At 36.0% G+C, this 24,343-nt stretch overlaps 1 protein-coding gene across 1 annotated transcript in view; it reads left to right on the top strand.

Moving 5' to 3' along the window:
• The window catches only part of ADGRA1 (adhesion G protein-coupled receptor A1), a 278,773-nt gene that overhangs the window by 111,965 nt on the left and 142,465 nt on the right, over window positions 1-24,343 (top strand). The window contains exons 5-7 of the mRNA XM_074591674.1: window positions 1,946-2,017; window positions 2,950-3,113; window positions 19,140-19,353. Of these exons, the coding sequence (XP_074447775.1) occupies window positions 1,946-2,017; window positions 2,950-3,113; window positions 19,140-19,353 (450 nt within the window). The remainder of the gene's footprint in view (window positions 1-1,945; window positions 2,018-2,949; window positions 3,114-19,139; window positions 19,354-24,343) is intronic.

The raw sequence follows: 24,343 nt of genomic DNA, 5'->3' as shown, positions 1-24,343 counted from the left end.
AAAAGAAACCCCCTGTATTTCTGCCTTCTGGCTGCCATTCATGCAAGGCTGGGCAAATTGCGTTCCCCGTCCTTCAGTTCAGCATCATCGTCCTCTGTCAGTAAGTTTATACCACTGTAACTGTTTTCATATTGGTGGAACCACTTCTGATTTACTTCAGTGTAAAAGTCAGGGTTATCAGTTTCTGATTTAGCCCGTTTAATGTCCCGGTTCACTGAGCTGCTTCAGCATATGCCTCGTCAGGGCTTGTGTCCAATAAGCACATGAGTAGATCCATTTAATTTTAAGTAAAGAGGTAACTGAGTCTTTGTGAAATGCTCAATAATTTTAGTTCCCCTTGGTAACTCCAAAATATTAAAGGTATAGAAATAGGTAGCTACAGGCAAACATTCATTTCCACCTTTAGACATACCCACACTCAAAGAGATACTGGAAAGCCCTTCCATTTCCAAGAGTTTTGCACCACAACTGTATTAAAGGGCCACTGTAAAACAAAATCTTAATGATGAGTTCAATTATATCAACACATCTCATCATCACTCAATATAATGAGAAATAATTTCACTTAACATTGCTGAGCCAGTTTATTTTTCTGTATTAGTAGAATTTTCCTTTGAAATACCACGAAAATTCGAAGTGTTCAAAGTTCATTTTCTTTTTTTTTTTCATTATTTCAGTGGTGACAAAATGTCTACAAAAGTAAGATTATTTATTGTTTCAGGAATGCTCCATAATTTTCTTTCTTAATGTAATTTATAAATTAGCAATAGTCACTCTTCTTTCGTGAATTCATTGATCCGTATGCATCTGTACAGGTTTCTGTAGAAAGCATGATTCTTGAGGGGTTTTCCTTCCTCACTTTATGAAGCTGGTTCAGATCTTTTGCAGCTTGCTACATTTCTCACTGGTGGAACATTGCTCCTGATCTGAATTTTATCTTCAGTTTAGTATATATTCTTTACTTTGCAGACGTAAGAGAAGTAAAATCAATAATTATAAAAACATCCTTTTTAATGAAAAAGTAATGAAACCATCTTCTTTGCCAGTCTACATTTTTTCCTGTGTGTAACAACAGTGAAGAGATCTGAAATTTCACTTATAGCTGAAATTTTGTAGCTATCCTTGAATTCAGACGTGTAGGCATCAGGCATTGGATAGAAAGGAACATGTATCAGTATTTCAAAAGTAGGTAATTCGTATGCTGTGAAATGTTAATCTTGGATACTGCATTAATTTTTCAGTTTACTGGTATAGAAAAAGACAGTATTACTTGACGTTAAGCATTTACTTTTTATACTATTAAGGCACTGGCAGAGCAATACTGTTAATCTAGGCAAAATTAAATTGCATCTGTTTGCGGGTATTCAGCCTAATCCATTCAGCCATCAAGACAAGAAATAGTAAAACAGTAGTTAAAATGGAAATGTCCTTAAATTAGGGATGGGAAGAATCAGTCTGTTTAAAGTCCTTTGTGATAAAACTATTTGTGTAGTTACTTTGAAAACTCATTACTGTTTTAAGGGATTGCTTGAATTCTTCTGAGCATTACTAAATTAAGACACTGTTTTTATTTCTTTACCTTGAAGTGGCATTCTACGTATACTATAAAAATGCAACATAGGTCTCACTGAGTAATGATTGTATTAAATTAAATTCTAGAATATTATCTTCTAGAATTCTATTCTATTAAATATGTAGAAATATTCCTGTTTATTAGACTAAGTGAATTATGTGTATACCTGCTGGGAAAATAAAAGAAGCAAAAGCGTATGATTTGATTTGAACATTGCTGTCATTTACGAAAAAGCAATGTACAAATTTAAGTATGTTCCTACTGTTGTCAAGAAAGCAGGATTTCTTAATTAGCATTGGGACATTATACTCTATAACAATTTTGCTTTCTTCTTGTATTTGTTATGACTGACTGCAAATTGCTTTTTTCTAGGAATTTGTCAGGGAATATTTTTTCAAGTCTCATGAATGGACTTTTCTCTGAGCTGCTAGCTCTGAAAGCACTGTAAGTATCATTCCGTATGTTCGGAAATCTGAAATATTCAAGAAAAACATTAGAATAAACACAGCAGAGTTGAATATGAATTCAAAGAGGATTGTTTCCAGCAGTGCAGTCCAAATGTAAAATATGCAGTATTTTGTTACTGATGTTTGTCTCACTATTGATGAGCTGCCATCTTCTACCTGTCCCAGTGATAGACAGCGCTGACAACTTGACCCTGTTTCTGACTAGCCCAGTGTAGCCATCCTGACTAGCATCCCTGATCTTCCACCTTTCACGGAATCACGGAATCTTCAGAGTTGGAAGGGACCTCTAGAGATCATCTAGTCCAACTCCCCTGCTAGAGCAGGATTGCCTAAAGCACATCCCTCAGGGCTGCATCCAGGCGGGTCTTGAAAATCTCCAGAGAAGGGGACTCCACAACCTCCCTGGGCAGCCTGTTCCACTGTTTCATGCCTTACATCATATATGAACTCTAAATACACAAAAACACTCATGTTAAATATTTTTCCTGCAATTATAATAACAATTCCCAGTTATTTATATTCAGGGTACCTCTCTGAGACTTAAAAGTGTATACTGGGTACTTCTGTGGTCAAGTTTCTACTTAAAAAAGTGTATAGTAAGTGAAAGTATGTTATAGTATGACTTTCTACAGTAGCACAGTCTGAAATTGAATTCGGTAGTCAGTGATGCTGTTCTGTAACCAAAACCAGAATTTTGGCATAATGTTTTGGAAGTCATTAACAGTGGGACAATGTGTATTAGTTGTCTCAGGATATCTTTATAATTATACATCTATAATTATACATCCATAGTTATGTACTTATCTAGAATTAGTTCTCTTTGGAGTTAGATAATTTGAATCTGACAGAAGAAAGTATGTTTACGAAAATTGCGCGTGTACCAATTGTGATATTTCTTTGCCTTTCTAGACATTTCAACACCGATTCACTCATTTGTGACTGTAATCTCAAATGGGTCCTGCAATGGGCCAGAAATGCTTCGGTTCGAATCGCGGAGGAAACAGTTTGTGCTTACCCCAGTGCTTTACAAGGACTGTCATTTCGTAACCTGAAGGAAAACCAGCTGAGATGTGGTGAGCTGTACTCTCACTTAACATTACAAATTGAAGTGGAACCCAGAGAAAATATTAAAAAACAGAAATTATGCCAAAAAAAAAAAGAAAGAGAGTAATAAATCTGACTTGCTTATATGCACAAGAAATTCAGGTGTATGGTACAGAAAATGCAACTAAGATTGAAACAGAATGGAAAAAATACAATTTCTTATTTCATACAAAATAATATATATATAAACATATATGTATAAAATATATAAACATATATATATATATATAAACATATATATATATAAAAAACAAGAACACCACCATCCTGTCTATGTATTAGGTAAAATGTAATTATGATTTAAAACATTAACCCATGATGGTAGCTCTACATAGAAACTGAGGATTCCTACAGGGATTTATAGAATGTTCCTTTCAAGTTATATCTCTGACAGTGTGGCATAAATGTCAGGTTTTATTCTTGTATTTTTCATTTTTATAAACCTGTAACTATACATTTTAGCACTGTGTCCTGGGGATGAATAGAATTTTTACAGTGAGCCTCAGTTAGGTGAATTCTACATTTGAAGATCTGTAAGTAAATCGCTTTGGAAAAGATTTTCCACCATAGCAAACATGATGGATATGGCGTGAGGAAGCAAAGAGAAAAATATGAATGAGTAAAGAAAATACATCTCACACTGAACTGAGCAAAGCGCAGGCTAAAGCAGAGATTTTAAAAGTATCACATACTACAGAAAAAACATCGTTGCCTAAGAAGATGCTGGTGGGTTCCATAATCGGAAGTACAATTTCACACATACTTGATTAATCACAGAATCTTTGAATCTTTGGCTTTCTTGAATGACAGAAAATTGTTGGGATGGTGACTTTACTAATGTCTTAGAGAAACAAAAGGAAAGTCACGCTTTAACCCTAATAACAAGAAGAGGAACACTGTGTGTTTCTAACACATTTGTAGTAGAAGGGAGATCAGCGTTGACTGGAGTAATAATGAAAAATCTGTTTTTAACAGCAAATAAAGATTTTAACAAATTGGGAGAGATGTAAAAGGATGTGAGTACCAGCTACAGACGGTCCATTAGTTGAATTGTTAAGGAAACACAGATACCTGTCCGGAGGCGAATAAGGAATGAGCTCTTGTGAGCAAAAGGCAGAGAAGTTTCCAGTAGCCTGTATTGCTGAACACTTGAAAATCTGCCATACTTCTCAAATATAAAGCTGCCAGCGTGGATATCTTCTTAGAGATCATTTCCCAGCAGGAAAAGTCCTTCTTCTGAAAATGCTGGAATGATCAGAAGAATTGATTAAAGACTGTTAATTGGTATTTCCAGGTGGCCAATGCATATGAGCCTGCGAATTTTACAGAGGAAATGAAAGCAATTTCTCAGAATTTCATATTTTATTTCCTAATGGGACTCTTTACCACACCTCTGACACAGGATTTATAATGCCCATCTCGTTCTCACGGCTATTTATAATGTCCACAGAACACTTGACAAGGTTTGTAATGACTGCCAATAGCTTGATGCTGCTTTTAATATCCGCAGAGAGCTTCACGGTGGTTTAGATTTCCTGAGCCTTCCACCAGCTCTGTAATGTCTGCCAGGTACTTCACGGTGCTCGTAATACCTGTTGAGCAGCTCACGATACTCACAACATTTAGCAATTTCACTTTCAGTAACTTAATTTGAATTTAGGCATAATAGAAGGCTGTCTGGCACCAAAACAATAACAGCTCTTGAGAATGTTTTAGAAATAATATCTGTTGAAATATGCATAGAGCTAATCAAATAAAGCATATCTTAAAGCAAATATTAAGGGATTTAAAAATTAAAATCTCCTGCATGTGAATATCTTCCATACTGTCAGACATTTTTATTTATAGTTACCGATCTTCCTTCTACATGCTAGAAGATGACATGAGGTATCGCAGTCGCAAAATGAGAAAAGAAAAGAAGAATGGCAGGAAAAAAATAAAAATAGAAGGGAAATGGCCAAGATCTTTGCAGGCGAGTTAGGGAACGGACCAAAAAGTCAAAGTATGTGGAGAAGAAGCTTGACAGTAAAAAAATTTGTGAATAGCTACAGGGAGCAGTTTGCCATGAGCTTTTTAGATTTATTTTATGTTTTGATGGGAGAAGAAATCATCTTTCAATTTCTTTCTGGCAGATCATTCTCATGCATCTGCTAACTCACGATAGCCAAAGTAGTCACCCTTTGAAAACAGTTAAAAACCTGCTTTGGGGATTTTGTAAGAGTTAATTTAAGTAGCTGCACCATTTTGGAATTCACAGGGTTCTGCTTTATATTTCATTAACAGCTTATGAGAGCTACTTAAATGTTCTTTAACAAAAATCTCCAACTCTCGGGAATGTTTGGCTATAAAACAATTTTTGACAATGTTGGTAACAAGGCTGAAAAGTTAGTTGATGGTAAAAGATAGTTTTGCCTTTGCCTTCTGCCTTAATCGTGAGGGACTGCAACGAATTCATAACGGTATGGACAGAGTACCTTTCTGAAAAAATGATTGTGAAATTGGCTTCATGCAGTGCCCTTGTTACTGTTTCTCCATGACTCCAAATAAAACTTACTCAATTTACAGGAGGAAAATTACATTTTCCTGAATACCAGTGCTATAAATTCCACCTGAGGTCTGATAGGAGTATGTGATTTTTCCCTTGTGCACATCATCATCAGAAATGGATTCTGTAAGCCAAATTCTTTACTCAGGAAAGACACGTATGAGTTTTTGTCTTAAGGGGATGATGAAAGATTGCTCTTAAAGCTGGGGTTTGATTATTTACACTGATGAATGAGATGTTAGAATTTAGTTTCTCAGTCTCAAAGCTGTATTGATGCTATTGAACTAACAGCACTAAGTAGTAAAAGTTCAGTTGTTCTGCAAATTACAATTGACATAAACCTCTGATGAAGCCTTTTGCTGTTAGAAAACATTGACTCATCAAAACAGATGTTTGGAAAAGTGCTGACTTTCTTGTCTCCCCCAGTTAGATATTGTTTAAAGTTTAGAGTAGTTGACATAATATCAGTAATCTTTAGATAAGTTATTTGGCTGAAAATGATGTAATTATTTTCTAAATTATACAAAATATATTGCAAAGGTCAAAGTATAAAAATAATTTTATAGTGCTTTAAGGCATTTTTATTTATTTATTTCCACCCCAAAGAAAATTATCTAATTCTCCTGGGACAGAACACTGTTTCTCATGCAGGTCTCCTACAAATTAAAGTATTGCTTTTTTCATATACGTTTTCTCTACAGATGTTTATAAATAAGTAATTGGGACCATGCTATCAACTGTTTTTAATTTTAAAAGAAATTGCTTCAAAAGTAAGAAAATATAAAAGGGTATTAAGAAATATATTTTTTTTGCTTAGCATTTGATGAATTTCTACATAATAAATTACATTTTTATTCGTTATCATTATGCATGTTTCTGTGCAGAGAGTGGATAGGTTTAGTTCTTTTCTTGGTGTCAGTAGCTTTTCAGGTTTTTGCAGTCTACTGTCCTAACCTTGGTCATCATACTGTTGCCTGGACCTCTAAAGCAGACAGATTAAAAGAACTAGACATAGCACCTTATCGGTCCTCAAGAAGTCTAAAGGCAGAGAGGCACCTAGGTTTTTTCCCAAGTCACTTCTCGACCAGATGGTTTGATATCTATACATCCACACCATCTCATCACGGCATTTCAGGCAAGTTTTGTTACATGTCAGCCTTCTTGCTTTTGTCCTTACCTTTCCAAGCAGTCTGGCAGTAAGCCTGATGAAACAATCTTTAACAGTCTCCCATGGCTCTCAGGCCATGTTAGCAGAACTCATTCTAGCCCTTTGTGTCTGACCCTTTCATGAGGAATTGGCTAAATGTAATGCCCCAAAACCATGTTCACCCTCTTTCTCTGTCTGTGTTGATGGAAAGCTATGCACAAGTCTTTTTCTTCGAATAAATGAATCAGTTGCTTGTATCTTTATTGTGCTTCTGCACAGAATTTTCTCATTTCCCTCTTCCTTATTTGCTGTGTTGTATTGAATGTGAGAAAATCTCCTTGCATGTTGAAATGCTTCAGGACAAGAGGACAAGAGTTAAAATCAGCATTATTTATTCATCTATATTGTGCACATCTCTGAAAAACCTATGTCGTTGCAATAATTACAAACAAGGGCAGCCAGACACAATTAGCAAAGCTAGTATTAATTCATGTTCTTCGTGTACCATCCTCAGTCAAGAAACTTCCAGAGTAAGGAAACAGATAAAAACTCAAATGTTAGATACGTTCATTTTAAGGTGCAGTCTCAGGAGAAAATATGGTGGAAACAGAACTTGCAAAGCACAGGGTAACAGGAAACAAAATATCACAGCTGCGGCATTTTCTGTTCTTGTATTAACGTGGGATAGCATCTGTTTTTATGTAGTGTGTCGCCTACCATAATGGGGGTAGGATGGCATTCCTGGTCTCGGGAGCCTGTTTTTCAAAGGCTCTGGGTATCCAGAAGTTGGGTTTGAATTCTGTTGTTGCTCTGGCTGCTCCACGTTCATGAAAATCAACTGTAATGTGTTTCACCTGGCTTAGAGGGGTCATCCCATTGTTATTTTGGAAGTACGTGTTATGACAAAATATGTGTATTCTATTGATGGGTAGCGCACCCATTGGTTGTGATGAATAGAATTGTAACTGTTTATATCAAATTTGTAGTGAGAAGTTGTTTGGGTTGGTTCATAATTTACTCACAGCTTTAAGACTCAATTAGGACTTTCACTATGGATGACAGGGAATGAGCGCCCAAAATACATAGCTGGAGTTTTATCAGTATGAGAACTGTATGATTAGATTTCTAGCATGCCTTAGGGGGCTGTCTGCTGAGAAAAGTGTTAATGCTGAAGGAGAATAAAAATCCATCCTACTGAAAATAGAAGTGAGAAAGAATGGATGATAATAGCTACAAGTTGCGAGTGTCCCACAGCGTTTGAATTATTACTCAGTCTCTGGATTCTGTAAACTACCTTAGTTTAAAGTGTTAGCTCATGAGTGAAATTAGCAGTTTGTCACTCAAAATATTATTGAAATGCGCTTTTTTGATATAATAGAATCCCTCCTTAGGAGAGGTACTTCAAAGGGAGGAATACAAAGGAAGGATAGATCGTTTTCTGGCTTCTGTGTTCTGCAATACAATTCATTAAATGTTGCATAGAAAATGTAAATAATATATTGGGAGGCAGGGGATATAGTTGTTAGGGAATTGCTTGTACTTAACCGGCACCTTGACTTTTGTACTTTGCCTCACTTCACCGAGAATCAGAGTATTCATCCTCTAAAGGAGCAGAGTCAGGTAAAATGTAAGCACTTTCTGCTCTGATGCTCTGTACCTGTTCACATTGAAACTGGTGCAAAGCAAAAAAAAAAAGGAAGAGAGTACCTTTATATTCTTTATGCACTTTTCTACTTGTGTTCTCAGAGATTTCTCGACCTTTTTAAGATTTCTTTCTTACATAGAAAAATATGAAGTACTTTCGTCCTTACTTACCTACTCCTACCTTACTTACTCCTACTTACCTTACCTACTCCTTACTTACCACCTCACTCTCTGGAATTCTGATGCTTAAATATGAGCAGAACATTACAGCATATTTCTCTCGGGCCACATGCAGCTCCTTAGTCTGTTTTCATAAATAATTTTTTTGCAATCTAAACCTAAAGTACTACAAAACTTCAGAACATTCAAGACATTTTAAATGAATTACTGTAATACCATTGGGGAAAAAGGAGAACACTTTCTTTTCTATACTTCCTATGTAAAGTACTTTTGTTTTCTGAAGCAGCTTTATTTTTCTTGACATATAATATGCATATAAAATATAGCTTTCTCAGCAATGGTGGAATACCGATGTTTTAGATGCTTGATATGTTGAAATGTCCTTAAAATTCTCCCCTCATCCCCAGCAGAGTAAGTCTGTTTCCACTGTGCAATAGTAAGACCTTAGAAAGAAATATGTATTTTTAAAATGCCAAAAATAGAGAAAAAAATAGATTGATATTGGGAAAGTCTATATTTGAAAGGAGACTTTTTCAACAATTAAATTTAAGCCTGAAATCCACTGAATGCATTCAGCTTCATTCTGCATCAGCTTTTAAGAATCCTGTCAAATATTTTGTGTTAGGGATACTGAGTTTGAAATGAGATTTGGAGTTTCTTTTTTCATATGGTGATAGAAATTAATTATCTATATTGCCTTTTGGATCTTAAAATGACAATTATATACATCTGCACATAGATTGTTCTTAAGTTTCCTTTCCTACTTGAAATATATTTCAATAACAAATACTGGTTAAAGTTAATAAGGAACATTTTTTCTTCATTTATTTCTCTCATAGTACACAGAACATTTTTTTGGTCTCATTTGTTATTTACTGAAATTTAGGAATGAGCTTGAGATTATCGTTTCAACCATTTCTTTCTTCATTTACACGTCGTTCTTACTACATTAACACAATGTAAATATTGAACTGTGGGTTTTTTTTTTCAGTATGTAGCAACTGGCTAAACTCAGAATCTCAAGTACAAAGAATGATGGATTAATTATCCAAATTTAGATTCCAGTCCTGCAGTTTCTTGGCAGCCTACAGATAGCCTGCTGCATTCATGCAGAGCATCATTGTCTTCAAGAATATGCGGGATCAAGACTTCAGCTCCAGTTCTGCAGGGAGTGCCTAATCATATGAATAGGTCTAATTATATTGAAATAGGAATATTCCCGTTAGTAACCTTTCACAGGATTAGACTTTCCAAGATATGGATAGTGATACAATTAGCTGTAGTTAAATCCTCTTGCAATTGTTTCTATTTTACAATGTTAGCAATTCAGAATTTTTTTAAATAACAAAATACGGATAATAGCAGAATGTCTATAAATTAAATGATGTAACTGTACATTTTGGATCTTTCAAAGATGGGTGCGGTAGATTCATTTTCTATTAGAGCTAAGTGGCCCATTGTAAATATCAAAGCTTTCAATAGATAACCATTTGGTATTGTGAAACCAACAATGCTCTAACCTTTTGGCTCCAAATTCTAGATTTATCATCCAAATACGATCAGTCTCAAACTGAAAAGAAAAAAAAAGGACTATGATGCCCTATATTTAATATTACACATTATTATCTAATATCTTTAGTGGTAATTTAGAACACTGCTGCAAGGTTGGGAGCACAAAATAACGTTTAAAACTTATAAACGTGAGAAAACAGAAGCATTAAAATGGTCATTTGAGAAACGTAAAGGATGAGGTTTTACTACTCTATTTTCTTGCATCTGTGCTCACACATGAAAATATAGTTCAACAGACCTATACCTGAAGTCTCACTGATTTAGGCGCGAGAAACTTACTCATTTTTTTTTCTTCCCATAGCTTACTCTTAAACTACAACAGTGGTTTTTAATGTATGGTTTTGTGTGATTTTCTACATTGTCTTTGCCTGCTAGTTCCAAAAAGCAATCAAAATAACTAAAGGAAAATTTAGCTAAGATGTAGCGAGGAGAATATCAGCGAAACAAAGCTTCTGTAATCCTCAAAACTTCTGCCCTTGGAGACTTGACTGGCCATCTCCAAAGGCGAGTTGCTCATGAGCAAAGCAATGGTAAGACAGCCAGCATTGACTAAGGCCCATGGAGTATCCCAGAAGATATATTCTTTATTCTTAACATGGTAACATGTACATTGAAAGACTAGGGTTAAATTTTATACTGGTAATTCCTAGATAAAATCATACAAGTTTCTTTACCAAACCTGCGTTACTAGTGTCCTGCTACCAGCACTGATCACAGTTTATTGTAAATAATCTTAACTGTTCTCACAGAAAAGTTCCTTATAAAGTCTCCATCCTAACATCTTCTGTTCTAATTAAGTGGAGTATACCATAATGATATTTCACATTTTTATAGAACATTTCATCATTCAGCACTTTCTTTAATATATGTATAAAAATGGCTGCAGAGACTGCAGTTTCTGACACTGTCAGCTGGGCTGAGAGGAGTGTGGGATGGAAAAAGTTCACACAAGGACGGGGACAAGTTCTTACTTCAATAGAACTGTCACTTGTTCAGCATCTTTTATGACTTTTACATTTCTTTTTCGTTTGGCGTTCTTGCAGTATAGATGGGTACTCATGCAGCCTGCTGGACTCTGGGCAATTAAGGGCAATCACTGCCACTCCTGGGACCCACCTGCTGCCAGATTTCCTTGGTCTAAGTGTGTAGTAATGATATGAAAATAAAAAGAAGGTGGCTAGTAGTACTTAGGGTTTGGAAAGATGAGTGCTACCACTGCATTTCCCATGTAGATAAAGCTAATCAATATATTTTGTAGAGTGTTTTGTAGGTGTTTTATCCTTGCGACTGCTTAGCCATTTTTATTAACCGCAAGCTGTAATGAGTGTGCATAGCTGTGAGCCTGCTGGCTTGCTTGCCATAAGGATCATTTGAGTAATCAAAATTAGCTTTCTAGCAATGGCTTGCCAGTGAAGGATTTTATGTTGATGAATCTTCCAATACCGTAGCTGTCAATATGTCACGGTCTTCAAGTTTCAGGATGTGGCAAGTAATCAAATGCTCCCCAGCCTCTGAAGCAGACTTCTGGGACAATTTGAAAATAAGAAATTGAAAAGGGGCAGCAGTTTTATTTGATAAGAAAGAAATCAGTGATAAAATAACTGCCCATTCTTTTAAATTCCTGCTAGCTGTGCCAATGCAAGACACGGGCTTTATTTTGCCTGCATGCAGATAATATATTTGATTAATTGATTAACTGGAATGAAATCTTGAATTTCCTATTGTGGAAGTTTTTCAAGTAGCTATTGCCATTTTACAAATTAATGTTATGATATTTGGCATTTATGTTAAATGCTATTAAGTGAAACCTGCTACCTCTGTATTTCTCTGCCCCTACTTTCCTACCAAGTAAATCACTGCTATCATCAGTAAATAAGAAAGTGTTTTTCCACTGCTCCCTCTCTTAAAATGGTTGTAATGGACACAACACATGTCAGGCCTTAGACCCAGTGCAAAAATGATAATTTATTTTCACAGGAGCTTATAAATCTGGGGGAAAGTCCTGTAGAGAAAAACAGGTTAAATAACTTTGTCATGGCTGGACTTGTCATCCACCTGCTGAGTGCTCCTGAGACCTATATGACTTGGATTTGCTAAAAGTGACTAGATTTGAATTGTACTTTTCCCAGCTCAGCCTTCCTTAGTTTCTACACAGGTGTATCTTATTTTAATTAATTAATTCTGAGAAGTTATGGAATCTAAGTGCTTCTCCGTGACGGTGTCATCCAAAGCTATGACTGTAGCTCTTCTTGGCATAACTGCCCTGAATTTAATCTTCTGTTTTGTAGATATGGAGTGTATTTATGAGGTTGACTAACCCAGATAACTGTAGCCACCAGTAGCAGTGGACTGTGACAGCCTGGGCTTGCCATACTTCTATCTCAGGGTAAATCCTGGTGTTGCTACTTCTGCTCAGCTCCCTGCAGCAGCATCTGCATTCTTATCAGTGCCTCAGTCCACTGACTCGGCTCTGCCCACTCAGGAGACATGCACCCTTTCTCTCTCTTATTCTCAGCTTTGATGGCTTTACAGAAGTTTGCAGGACTAAAGCGCAGTACAAGATGGGTACCTTGAAGTAAAACAGCTTACGTGGCTGAAGTCTTGCGCTTTGGTTAGCAGATACCATTTCAGTGTAGCACTTAGGATTACAAAATAAACATAAACCTGTGATTTAATTATGAGATTCTCCAAGAAAATACATCTACTTTATGTTCCTGTCTGAAAAGCATGTATGAGGGTGAAAGGGACTGATAAAATGGTGTGGAATGTGCCTTGCCCTGCCAGCATTATGAAGTTGGTGGAAATAAGAAGCTATTACACAAACAGAAGCTCTATTTTTTTCTGCACTGAGTGGTAAATGAATATGATACAAAGCTTTCTTGTCCCAAGCCCAAAAGACTTTTCTTATTTTTATGTGTTTAATACATGTTGGCATCTGTATTTTCTTGATATTATGTTAAAATTGGAGCCAGGCAAAGCTTTTATTAAAACGGAAGCTTGGCTCCAGTTCTGTATTCATTCTTGACTTCCTTGGCATATGGTGCTGTCTGTGACCTTCTACCCTAAATCTTTCGTTATTGTCAGCAACTTTTGCAATACTGAAATTGGCGTTGGTGTACTGGCACCTCCCCTTCTGGGCAAAACTGGCCTTCGGAGCAATTCAGATCACTCTCTTTTCCTCGGTTTCATTCAGCAAATATCAACAGATAGAACTCTCTGTGTCAGCAATTCAAATTTTTAACTAATGTTTTTCAATTTGTTTTTCCTCATCTACCCTTTTTATTGGACAAGTTCCTTTACTTTGTCCTCACTTCCAGCTTCCCCCCACTGTGCTTTCCATGCACATTTCTTTCCCACTGAGATTGTATACAAATATTAGAGCTCTAACTCACACTTTTGTCAGCAGGATGTGCCGCACTCTGTAGGCACACTCAGTTCAAATAAAAAACCCATTGGCAATACAATAAATCAAGTGATTAACAAGAAGAAAAATGCCATCCTCTAGCTTTTTTCTGTCCCAAAAGCTTGTGGTGCGCCGTAGCAAACGGAATTTCTACCAAGAGAGATGCAGAAGTCAATGGTGTGTCCTGAGCTGTGAGCACTGTAATACTGCACTGATGTGTGGGCAACCTGGAGAAACCTGTGGACTTTCCTATTTCTGACTGTGTAAAAGCTGCCAGCACCAAACAAAGCCAGTTAATGAGGGCCAGAAAATGTATAGCAGAAAACTGTGTCTATGGTAAACTGAACAGCAGAATGCTCTAGTGTAGTAACCAGGATTATGCACTTAGCAGCTCTTTAGCCATAGAGAATTGTGCTGCCCAGGGTATAGTTTGTGCAGGAGAAAGTGCAAAAAATGTGGCTGGAGGTAGGATGTCGTTTCATTTTGCTCTCATCGCGTCTCACGTACCTTGTGCTGGTCATGTTGGCCAACGACTAGCCAACTTTATGTAGTGTTTAGACAAATCTATTGAGTGGGCCAGCTTTTGTGCTCACAGGTTTTCCTTTGATCATTCACACAGAAAACAGTAGTGTCGATTCATAAGTGCATAAAGTCTAAACGTGATCATGTTATATTTAAATGTAACTAAAATACGGGTTAGAGACACATTATACATTATGTCTTTTACAAACATTTGTATTCCGTATATGTCCAGTGACAGCACTATTTCCTTCACATTCTTCTCCTTTCCATCTTTCAAAACAGTAAACGAAACAGCAGGCCAAAATTAAAAGTGAAATTGAACTATTTTTTAAATCGCAAGAACTGAATTGTAAGGGAAAAGGCAGAAAGTATTTGATGTGGGTGTGTGTGAGTGACATAAATTGTTTTACAGAGATATTAAGGGGCACACGCATTAGAACACGTCCTTACAGCTTCAGTGCACCTTGCTGGTTTTTCTATTATAGCTAATGGTTATTAAAATAATTTATATTTTCTTTTTCGACTTTATGTAAGTCTTGGGGCACTGCATGCATTAAAATGTGCATGGATATCCTTTCTGTGAGTAGGACTCTTAAGTGACATTCGAATTCAGTGGTATTTGTGTAACCTGATTCTTCCTCCATATGTCCTCAGTATTCTAGTGTAGAGCTAACCTGAAATACAAGCCTGGATAGCATAAAGAATCTGGCCTTCAGTCAACAAAACCCTTTTCTGCTGAGAAAAGAAAGATAAAGAAAAAGATGTAATTACTGTAATGATGGGTTAGACCTTTAGATTCATGCTGCAATCAGTGATTCCTGTGGTGCTCTGCTGCAATCATGGTTTAGTGCTGGCTAGAGAGACAAGACAGGTAAAGACTGTAAAACACTCCAGCAGCCCTTGATCTAAATGCCTATGGGAGAGTCACACCTCTCATTTGCAGATGGTGGTGCTGGCTCCAAACTCGAGGGCAGCAGAGTGGATTGTCTTGGAAGCAGAATCTTGCAATATTTTTCACGTGTGTAAAAATTAAATAAATAAAATCCCCCATAGTTAATCCCTCCTCTCCCAGGACACAATAGTAAACCGTAAATTATTTTCCATCTTATGAGGCTGTTGTATCTGCCATACACACACACACGCACACACACATATATGAGTATCAGAGATGATATATATTTATTTGGTCTTTAGTAATCACATAATCAAAGGGAAAATTTCTCTTGTGTTAGGGATATGATTGCCAGAGTTGTTATATTTCAAGTGCTGTCAAATCAATGCCAAAAATCTTCCCAAATACTTTCAGAATTTCTGCCTTCCTTACTTCTTACTTTATTCTCAAAGTCAAGCTTGAAACCGCGTGTACAGCATTAGTAAATACTTTTATTTTTATTCTGAATTTGAAGGATTGTTGGATTATGGATTTAAAATAAGTATTTCCAGCTGATGCTGATGGAACTATACAATCATTTTTTAGCTATTCAGGATAAAGGGTATTGGCCCTAATCCTGAAACTCTTACTGATGCCATTAATCCTTATATCTGTGAGCCATGTCACTGAAGTCAACTGGAACTTTTGCTTGAGTAATGGTTGCAGAATCAGCCTCAGTCATTTAAATCGTGATTATCCCTGGAAAACAACTGAAGATTAGCTCTGGTAATCATTTCTTTGTAGACATCGCACAGATTAAAAGCAGATGTTTTATAGAAGTACGTAAGTGTACCTTCCATGCTCTGCAAATGTCATAATCCACAGAAATTTTACTAGCTTCATTTTCAAAATGAGTTTGCAGCGTTTATTTGTTGATTCGTCCGGTACAAATATGTACATTGTGAAAGGGTTCAGCTAGTCAGAAGGGTATCCTAGCCTAATGGTAAACCAAAGGTACGTTTCATTCACTTTGCATCTTTGTCGTCACTTAGAAGGATTTGCAAAGAAAAAGACAGCCAGTAGGTTGTTGATATGACTGATGTCAGTCAAATGATCAGTTTCTCGCTTTTTGATATGCTGCAGTAAAAAAAGGTTTTGTTTACTTCTGATCATTAATTGACAAAATCTGTACAGAACACTTCATTCTCACTTCACATCTAGCTTTGGTAATTCCTGACTCTGAGTAACAGAAGTGATAGGGGGAGAGCCTTAGAGACCAACTGTAAAGGCAGAGATAAATTCAAAGTTATAGTGTTACACTACGTCCGTATGCCAGGCAAGTTTTTTATCTCGACTTAGGAAATATTGATGCTATAGTTTGCACTCTTACTACTTCATAGCCTCGTGACACAGTGTGTTACTCGCTGCATGACCAAAAACATTTGACAAGATACAATATCCTCAATTAAAAATTACTGTATTCATGAGAAATATTTTATTTCTGTGAGTAGTATATATTGCTGTTGTACTGGTGACAGTGTGTTTAATTTTTCTGGACTCCATTTTCATAATCATTCCATTAATTTATGGCTAAATCTCCACATCATAACTTTTCCTTATATTCCGTAATTGACTTCATAATGCAACACAAAGATTGCAACCATTTGGAGAGAGACGTTTTCTCCATCTTCTAGTAAAAACCTTTAATGTAAATGACTGAGAACAAACCTGCAGCTATTTTGAATGAGGTATTAATCTGGTTTACTTTCTCTTCTTTTAGTTAGGAGCCACAGATCATATAAAAATACTCAGTATGTTTCAAGGAATTTTTAGTAACGCATCCATGTCCACAAATAATAGGCGCAGTCGGAAGGTAAACTACAGGATGTATACACAAGTAAGGAGGGATTTCTGAAGCCTGCCCTTTGTAGTCACGGCAGACTTATAACATTTCAGTAGATAGTAGCTAGCCCCTTAATCCTCCGTGTCCTTCTCCCGGACAGCGATATCACATATTCAGTCATGTACAAATCCTGCGTATTCTGCTGGCCAGCATTCTTACTCCATAAAAAAGTAGAAGTGATCCCTCTCACTGTTTATTCAAAGCAGGTGATGGATGTACTGTTTAACATTTAAATTCCTCAATAATATTGAGATCCCAAAGCTAGGTTTATAAATGCAGCTCTTCACAATTTAAATGTTCCAAAGACAACATCTGCATGGCATGATTAGGGTGGGATGCTGAGTAAGGAGAAGAACACACCCTGCTGGTAGCCCACAAATTTTAGCAATTGTAGAACCAGTGATTATGGCTTGCAATCTCGTTAGGCATGGTTAAGTTCATCTGTATTTATTATGGGCAATAGAGGATTTTGAGGAGAAAGTTTGAGGAAGATAAAATCGTGGGCAGTGAAATGGAAAAAAATGTTAAACTGCTTGTCAGGAAAATAGGTGTTTGAGATAGTTACTAGTGGTGCAAATGTGGAAGGGTGACCTTTCAACTGACAACTCTGTAGGCTGGCCAGATGTTAATGATGAGAGACCTTTAAATGAAGATGGAAGAAAAACAAGGGAGAAGAAGATCTAGCTTAAAATTTCTCTTTCTTCATCAAGGTAGAAGAATTTCCAAGGTGCAAGACTTGTAGGCATTTTGTCTAAGATGAGATTGCAGTAGTGAAGTTACAAAGTGACCCAGGCTCAGTCAGTTGTTTTGGCATTGTAGGCTGAGGTGAAAAGGCTGTATTTTGAGAATTATTGTGCAAGATGTTCATGGTAGCGTGTGCATCAGTCACATATGTGAGGCCTTAGTATTTTTATCACCTTTAGAATTTTGTGCGATGATAAAAAGGTATCAGAGAGTAATTTTCATCGCTTACCTAAGCAGACTATATCAGAAAAAAAGAAAAGAAGGTTTTCCTTTATTCCTTATTATCCCGTAGAAGATGATCTTCTTTCTTTAGATGCAGAGCCTCAGTTTCAATTACTTTTTCTAAAATGCTCCTTTTCAGTGTTCTGCTACCAATTTAAAGAAATAGCATTAATCTCACAATGTATAGAAAATATTTTACAGAAATTGTGTTAAGGTAGTTTCAGGATCTAGAAATAAAAATGGAAGAAAAGAAATACTGTCTAGAGATTCAGTTTCTACAGGCACTGTAGGATTGAAGGGTATAGCCTTCAATCACTGCCCAATCTATGAAATTAGCAGACTTTCAACAGTCCCAAAAATGCACATGCCTCCCAAATATACAAAACTGTTTATGTTTTAATTGTGTTTAGGCATTTGGGTATGTCATTACGGCAGCTGGTTTTTGTAAGATTCTGCTTAGAATAAGAATATGCAATATTCTTATTATTAGAGAGAGAAAGAAGAGAGAGAAAGAAAGGAGAGAAAATTTCATAAAATAAAGATGGCGAAATGTACTCCACTATTAAAAAGTAGAAAGAGCTATTTAGATAAATAATTAACATTGAGTGAATAGAGAGTAAAGACAACATGTGTAAGAGGCAGAAGAAAGTAGGGAAAGGGAAATGAGAAGTCACAGGGGCAGCTGAACTTCAGGGGAAAGTTTAACTTTCGTTATTAGCCTTATTATTATCCAAATCCCAGGCATATGAGATACTTTAGGCTCTTTAGAGTGAGTAAATTTTGTTCTGGAGCACAGTGGGAATTTCATCCACAGAATGAAGTGGTCTTATAAATGTTAACTGTACCTATAATAATGGCCGTATTTTTTCTTTAATTGTAAGAGTGATTTTTTAATCCTTTTTTCCTGTAGTAAAGCATCCTGCTTTGAGTAGGAGCTGGACTGGAGCATCTCAAGAGATCCCTACCAACCTCACCCATACTGTGAACTATTCTGTCAAACCCATTTTCTGAAGCTGTTCTAGTAATCCTGTAATTACCTGGGCTCACACCGATGAAAGAAATATGATCTGTAGAATTCACAACATGATCATACTAAAGTTTGTGGGCATATTTTTTTATATTACTGCTTTAATGTTAAGATCTAGGAAGCTAGAATTGTATACCATTAGTTCACAATATTTATGAGAGGAATTCATTGTGAGAGGTTTTTTTTCCTATTGTTTTCTTTCATTTTCCCTGCAGCTGGGCCTCTGGAACTTCCTCTCTTTGAGCTGATCCCATCACAACGACAAGTGGTTTTTCATGGAGACCGCTTGCCATTTCAGTGTACTGCTACATACGTTGACAACAGCACCCAAGTACATTGGTACCATGCTGGTCGTCTGATCGAAACAGATGAAGAGAGTGGCATATTTGTGGAGGACAGCATCATTCATGACTGCTGCTTAATTACACGGTAACGTATACCCTTTGTAATAGTCAGACTTGTAGGCAAGGTGAACAGATGCAGCACTTGCAATAAGCTTCATTAAAACATGCATCAGGAGTAGTTTTATTTGAAGCAATTCAATAGCATGCTTGAATTGGAACACACATGGGTATAGGTTTTTAATGGCTATGAACGGCTGTGGTTCCAAATCGTATTTCTTCTGTCTAAGGATCCATATTTGACCAACTATGGATTTGAAACAGATAAAAACATAGTTTCTTACACAGTAAACAGTGAAAAGCTGAACTTATAATAGCTTCAGTAGCATATGAGAGTGACTTACAGCCAAACTGCCTGTGAAGAACTGTCAGTTTAAAAGCCTCGGCTTAATTTTTGTAGGCTCCAATATACTGGATCCTTTATTCTTTAGTTAAGTTATCTCATATTTGTTTCTTATTAAAATTTTTCTCAACTTTCTGTGACTTTTACCATCTGTGTGCCTCTGTGTGCTTGAGAGCCAGAGATCTACAAAACTATTGCCAATGTGAAAAATGCAAGAGGAATAAATTAGAATAGGCTTCTATAAAAGAAGTAACAACTAATATTTGGCAATGACCATATTGTTCCAGTTTTGCTTCAGTTTTCCCTTTTAAATCTTATTTAATAAATATTATAAATCTTTCAGTTTATTTTTTGTTTTCATCATAGAGTATGGGCTTGTCACTAAAAGCTGCTAAGGTATTGCGCGCTTCCTTTTGTCCTTTGCCAATTTCCATCATTGATCAAAGAAGAGTCTGATTCTGTGTCTGTTTTGCCTTTCTCTTTGTAGAAGATGGAGTGAAAATAGCTATGCTAATTATCTCTGGAGCATCATTAACATCTTTTCACTCAACCAGTTTCTATTAATATAATTGACCTGAAATGGTTCTTGAACTATCAAATGAAAGTTATGAAGGGAGTCAAATTAATTCCTCTCCACTGGGGTCTTATGGCTTTATTGATTTTAATTTCATCTACTCACTGATTATTTGAACCCTTTTGGAGTCCTATAGATCCAGAGGCGTAGACCTGCCCTATTCTCACAGCTACTGGCTTTCTTCTAATACCAACGTCTGTGGCTGTAGCGGATACTGAAAAAGACTTAGAGCAATTACTGCGGTAACGCCAAGTGCATGAGCTATTATATAACTGAGGAGTCACTTAAATTAAACCATGTTCTTCTTATATCCATGATACCAAAATTAAAGGACATGTTGTTAATCACCTCATTATATTTTTCAAATGAATTATATTTTGCACTGTATAAGCAATTTGTAGAGCATAGTAATGAACTGAAATAAATTGTCTAAAATTGTTAAGATTTTTCAAAATAGCTATCCTTTCTAAAAAGCTCGTTTAGAAGTAGCTTGACAAACTGTTACCCTATATTGCTTAATTTCTGCCAGACTATAAAATAAAAATTATTGTCTACCATGGTAATGTTTTAAGAAGGATGGTTGATCTGCTACCTGCTTGGTTTACTGTGCCATTAAATAGGTGACCTTGATGCTCTTGTTGCAGTATGCACTGGGACCAGGTATCCAGAAAGAATATTCCCTAAATACATCATCATATTTGCTGTTATAGACTGGAAAAATACTCTGACTTGTCCACGTTATGTGATGCAGACTGTCAAAATGAGACAAAATATTTTTTGAATTAAACTCAAAATCTTTAAATGGCTTTTAAAAAGTGTACAACATTTTAATTTCTCGTTTATTTGAGCTATATGTTTCACTTCACAATATAGTAGGGCATCAACACTGTGTTTACTGTAAGGCATGGTCCTTATCGAGTCAAATATGCAATGACTCAAGCAGTCATTCCTCTGCCTTGATCAAGGAGCTGATCAAAATTAACTTACTAACAGCATGAGAGACCTTGATTTTGAAACTAGCTTGTAAAATCCAGACTGTTTTGAAGTTAATTATTTTTTTAATGTAAATTTTTGAGATCTATTGTCTCTTCATGTTGAAAATGAGAAAGCATTGGCCAAGTTATGATTGTAAAAACTCTCTGAAGTATTTCTTAATTTTACTCCCATCATCATGACCATGTATACTATAACTCCATTTATATCATTATTATCATTATTACATGTTAAAATTATATGTAATAGCATGCTTATTACATGTTACAATAGTATGTATTAATATGCTTGTTACATGGTATTACACACTAATTTGTGATAGTTCTTAAGGCTAAATGACAGTTGTATGAGGCACTGTGAGACATCAGAGAGACTATGCCTCCCTGAGGTTGTCATACGTTAAGTATAGGATTTTGAGTAAAAATAAAGGTAATTTAAAATCCGTTCTTACAGTGTCATATTTTGCCTTCCTATACCTACTCTTTAGAGCAAATGTCCCCTGTCTGTGGCTTTCTGTGATTGCACTAAAGGACAGGCTTTGGCTTGTGCTCCTTAGCAATTTAAAGATTTCTGAAGCTAGTTTTGAACAAAGAGGTGTAGTCCCATTTCAAAAGCTGCTTATTCAAACATTTTTAGATGGTTATTTTATTGGGTAGTTCCAGATATTTCTGGACATGGACTTACAACACAAATATCATACTAAACCCTTCTGTTTTATTAACTGGCACAGTAGAAGGATAAAATATCCAAATGTGTATTTTTTTGTCTCTATGATAAAGCAGAATAAACTAAAATAAATGTTTTTGTTACCATAATTAAACTAAAGTTTTGAACTGTATTCCGGACTGTGACATTTTTCTTGGCAAAGAATATTCCCTTATAGGAGATCTTGAGAAGGTGTTTTCAATTCTGCTGCTAGCTCACATTTACCATTTCTTGCCAATGATAATAATATTTGATTTTGCTCATGTTGAATTTTCTGTCATTATGCCTGTGTATAAATGTCATAGTCCTACGTGAAAATGTAAATGTGATGTGGAACTAATTTCATAGCATCTGTGAATGGATCTAGCTGAAATTGTTACTTGTGTTTCCATGAAGACAGCCTAATTTCTTAAGCCTGGAATATTAGATTATCAGTGTGATCACAATAAGTGTCAATGAAACAATCCACCCTGCTGAAGCCACACAGAAGGCAGATTACGTATGATTCTCTGCAGCACAGCAGATTTCCCACCTTCCCCACTGTTCCCTTCCAGCGTTTGGAGAGACTAGCAGGACAGTTATTAGAATATTAAACTAAAAAAGGAAAATATTTTAATGTTATGAACCAAGCAACTCTGCAGTAGTAGAGAGACTTTAATTTTCAGGAAGTTTTTTATTTACCACATAGACTATAATGCCAATTTAAAAGTCTTTTTAGTTCTATTCTGTAAATACTTGTGTAGAATGTTTAACAGTGCTTATGCCTCTGACAACTGCAATGGCTGCTCTGGGACCATTACAGTTCACAAGTGCGCTTTCTGAAAACATTAAACTGTGCAGAAAGTTAAGAACCCATAAAAAGGCGTGCTACAACTGGAGAAACTATCATGCTCCCAACTAAACCTAGGACAGCAGGTGCTAGTGTCAGAAGTGTTTTTGAGATGTAATTTTTGTTAAGTTATATCGATAGGTTTGCCCCTGGAAATACAGATTAGTAGGTCTCAACTGTGATTCCCCACAAATAGCATTTTTCTCTTAAATTCTGTCATATTTCAGTTTTCTAAATGTGGCTGCCAAATGCAGGTATTTTGGGTGTTTTTTTTAAAGAAAAGGTAAGCTTAAGAATCTGTGGGTATTTTAAAGAATGTAGTTCTTCCTTACATGTTGACAACAGTCAATACCAATATGGGATGGTTAAAAGTAAATTATGAAAGAAATAGTAATGTTTGAGATAAGAGAATATGGACCTACAGCTGATCCTTTAGGTGTAACAAGGATAGGGGCAATACTAAGAAAACTGATTTATAATTTACACATAAAATATGTATATTAATTTCTGAAAGCTGCTTTTAGAGGCATATGCCTATGTGAAAATCTCCAAAACTTCCATCTGCAAAACAAACATCTGATAGCAACGTAGAGTTTCAAATCATGATCTATTTGTACTGTAATAGTGAAGAAACTAGGAAAGAAAGAAAAAGGAATGAAATGTCGTGGATTAAACTAAAGCGGGGGGCTGAGTCCAATTAATAATTTTTAAGTGTTTGAAATGATGACTGCAGCTATTAGTAAAGAATTTGGAATTTGGCTGAGACAGTTTTACTAAAAGAATAAGAATTGTTTAAGGTATGATTATTGAAAGAAAATCAATTCCAGGAGCAGACAGGTGGTATCATGGCAAGTTTGAGATCCAGGCAGGCATTCTGTATAAGAAAGAACAAAAGACTTCCAGAACTTCTCGGAGACAGGCAGAAATTCTATGCCTGTTTTTTGTGGAAAGGATCCAATTGACCCCTGAACGCTCTTAACAGTTTGTGGTAAGAATACATCTGGAAAAGATATGAAGCAAGCAGTAGTGGTTTGGACTGATATTAGGTGAAGAACAGTCTGAAAATGGTATATCGCTGATGAGTATGTTGCTAGGTTGGATACACAATTGGAAGCGCAGATATGTGCCAAATCATGGCAAAATATTGGAGATTCACTCCGCACAACATTAACAAAAATGAATGTTAGAACAGGTCTAAAGAATCTGATTCAGATCTTTTATAATCACTTTGTGTTCTGCTGTCATGAGCATTTGGAGATGAGCAGCTCAAGGTCATACTGAGAGAAGCCCAGGGAAATCAGCAGAAATTTAGTGCTGATATTTTGTTGGTTCACCTAATTGACTCTGTTTGACCCTTAGTTGTTGAGCAGTTAGGAAAGAAATGAAGCAAAATAACCATTTAAATTGTAAATCAATGTTTCTGTATTGTTTTGAGATTACTTTAAACCCCGTAGTCAATGGTCTACAGCTTACTTCAGCCACTGTAGGCAGCAAAGGACTAGTGACAGATGCACCTTTACCAGCAACGTTCTAATGTATCAGACAGGAAGATAATATTTAAAATTATTGCAGAA

Source organism: Larus michahellis, chromosome 6 (assembly GCF_964199755.1).
Source record: "Larus michahellis chromosome 6, bLarMic1.1, whole genome shotgun sequence".
Lineage (NCBI taxonomy): Eukaryota > Metazoa > Chordata > Aves > Charadriiformes > Laridae > Larus > Larus michahellis.
This window is presented reverse-complemented; position numbering and strand designations above follow the sequence as displayed.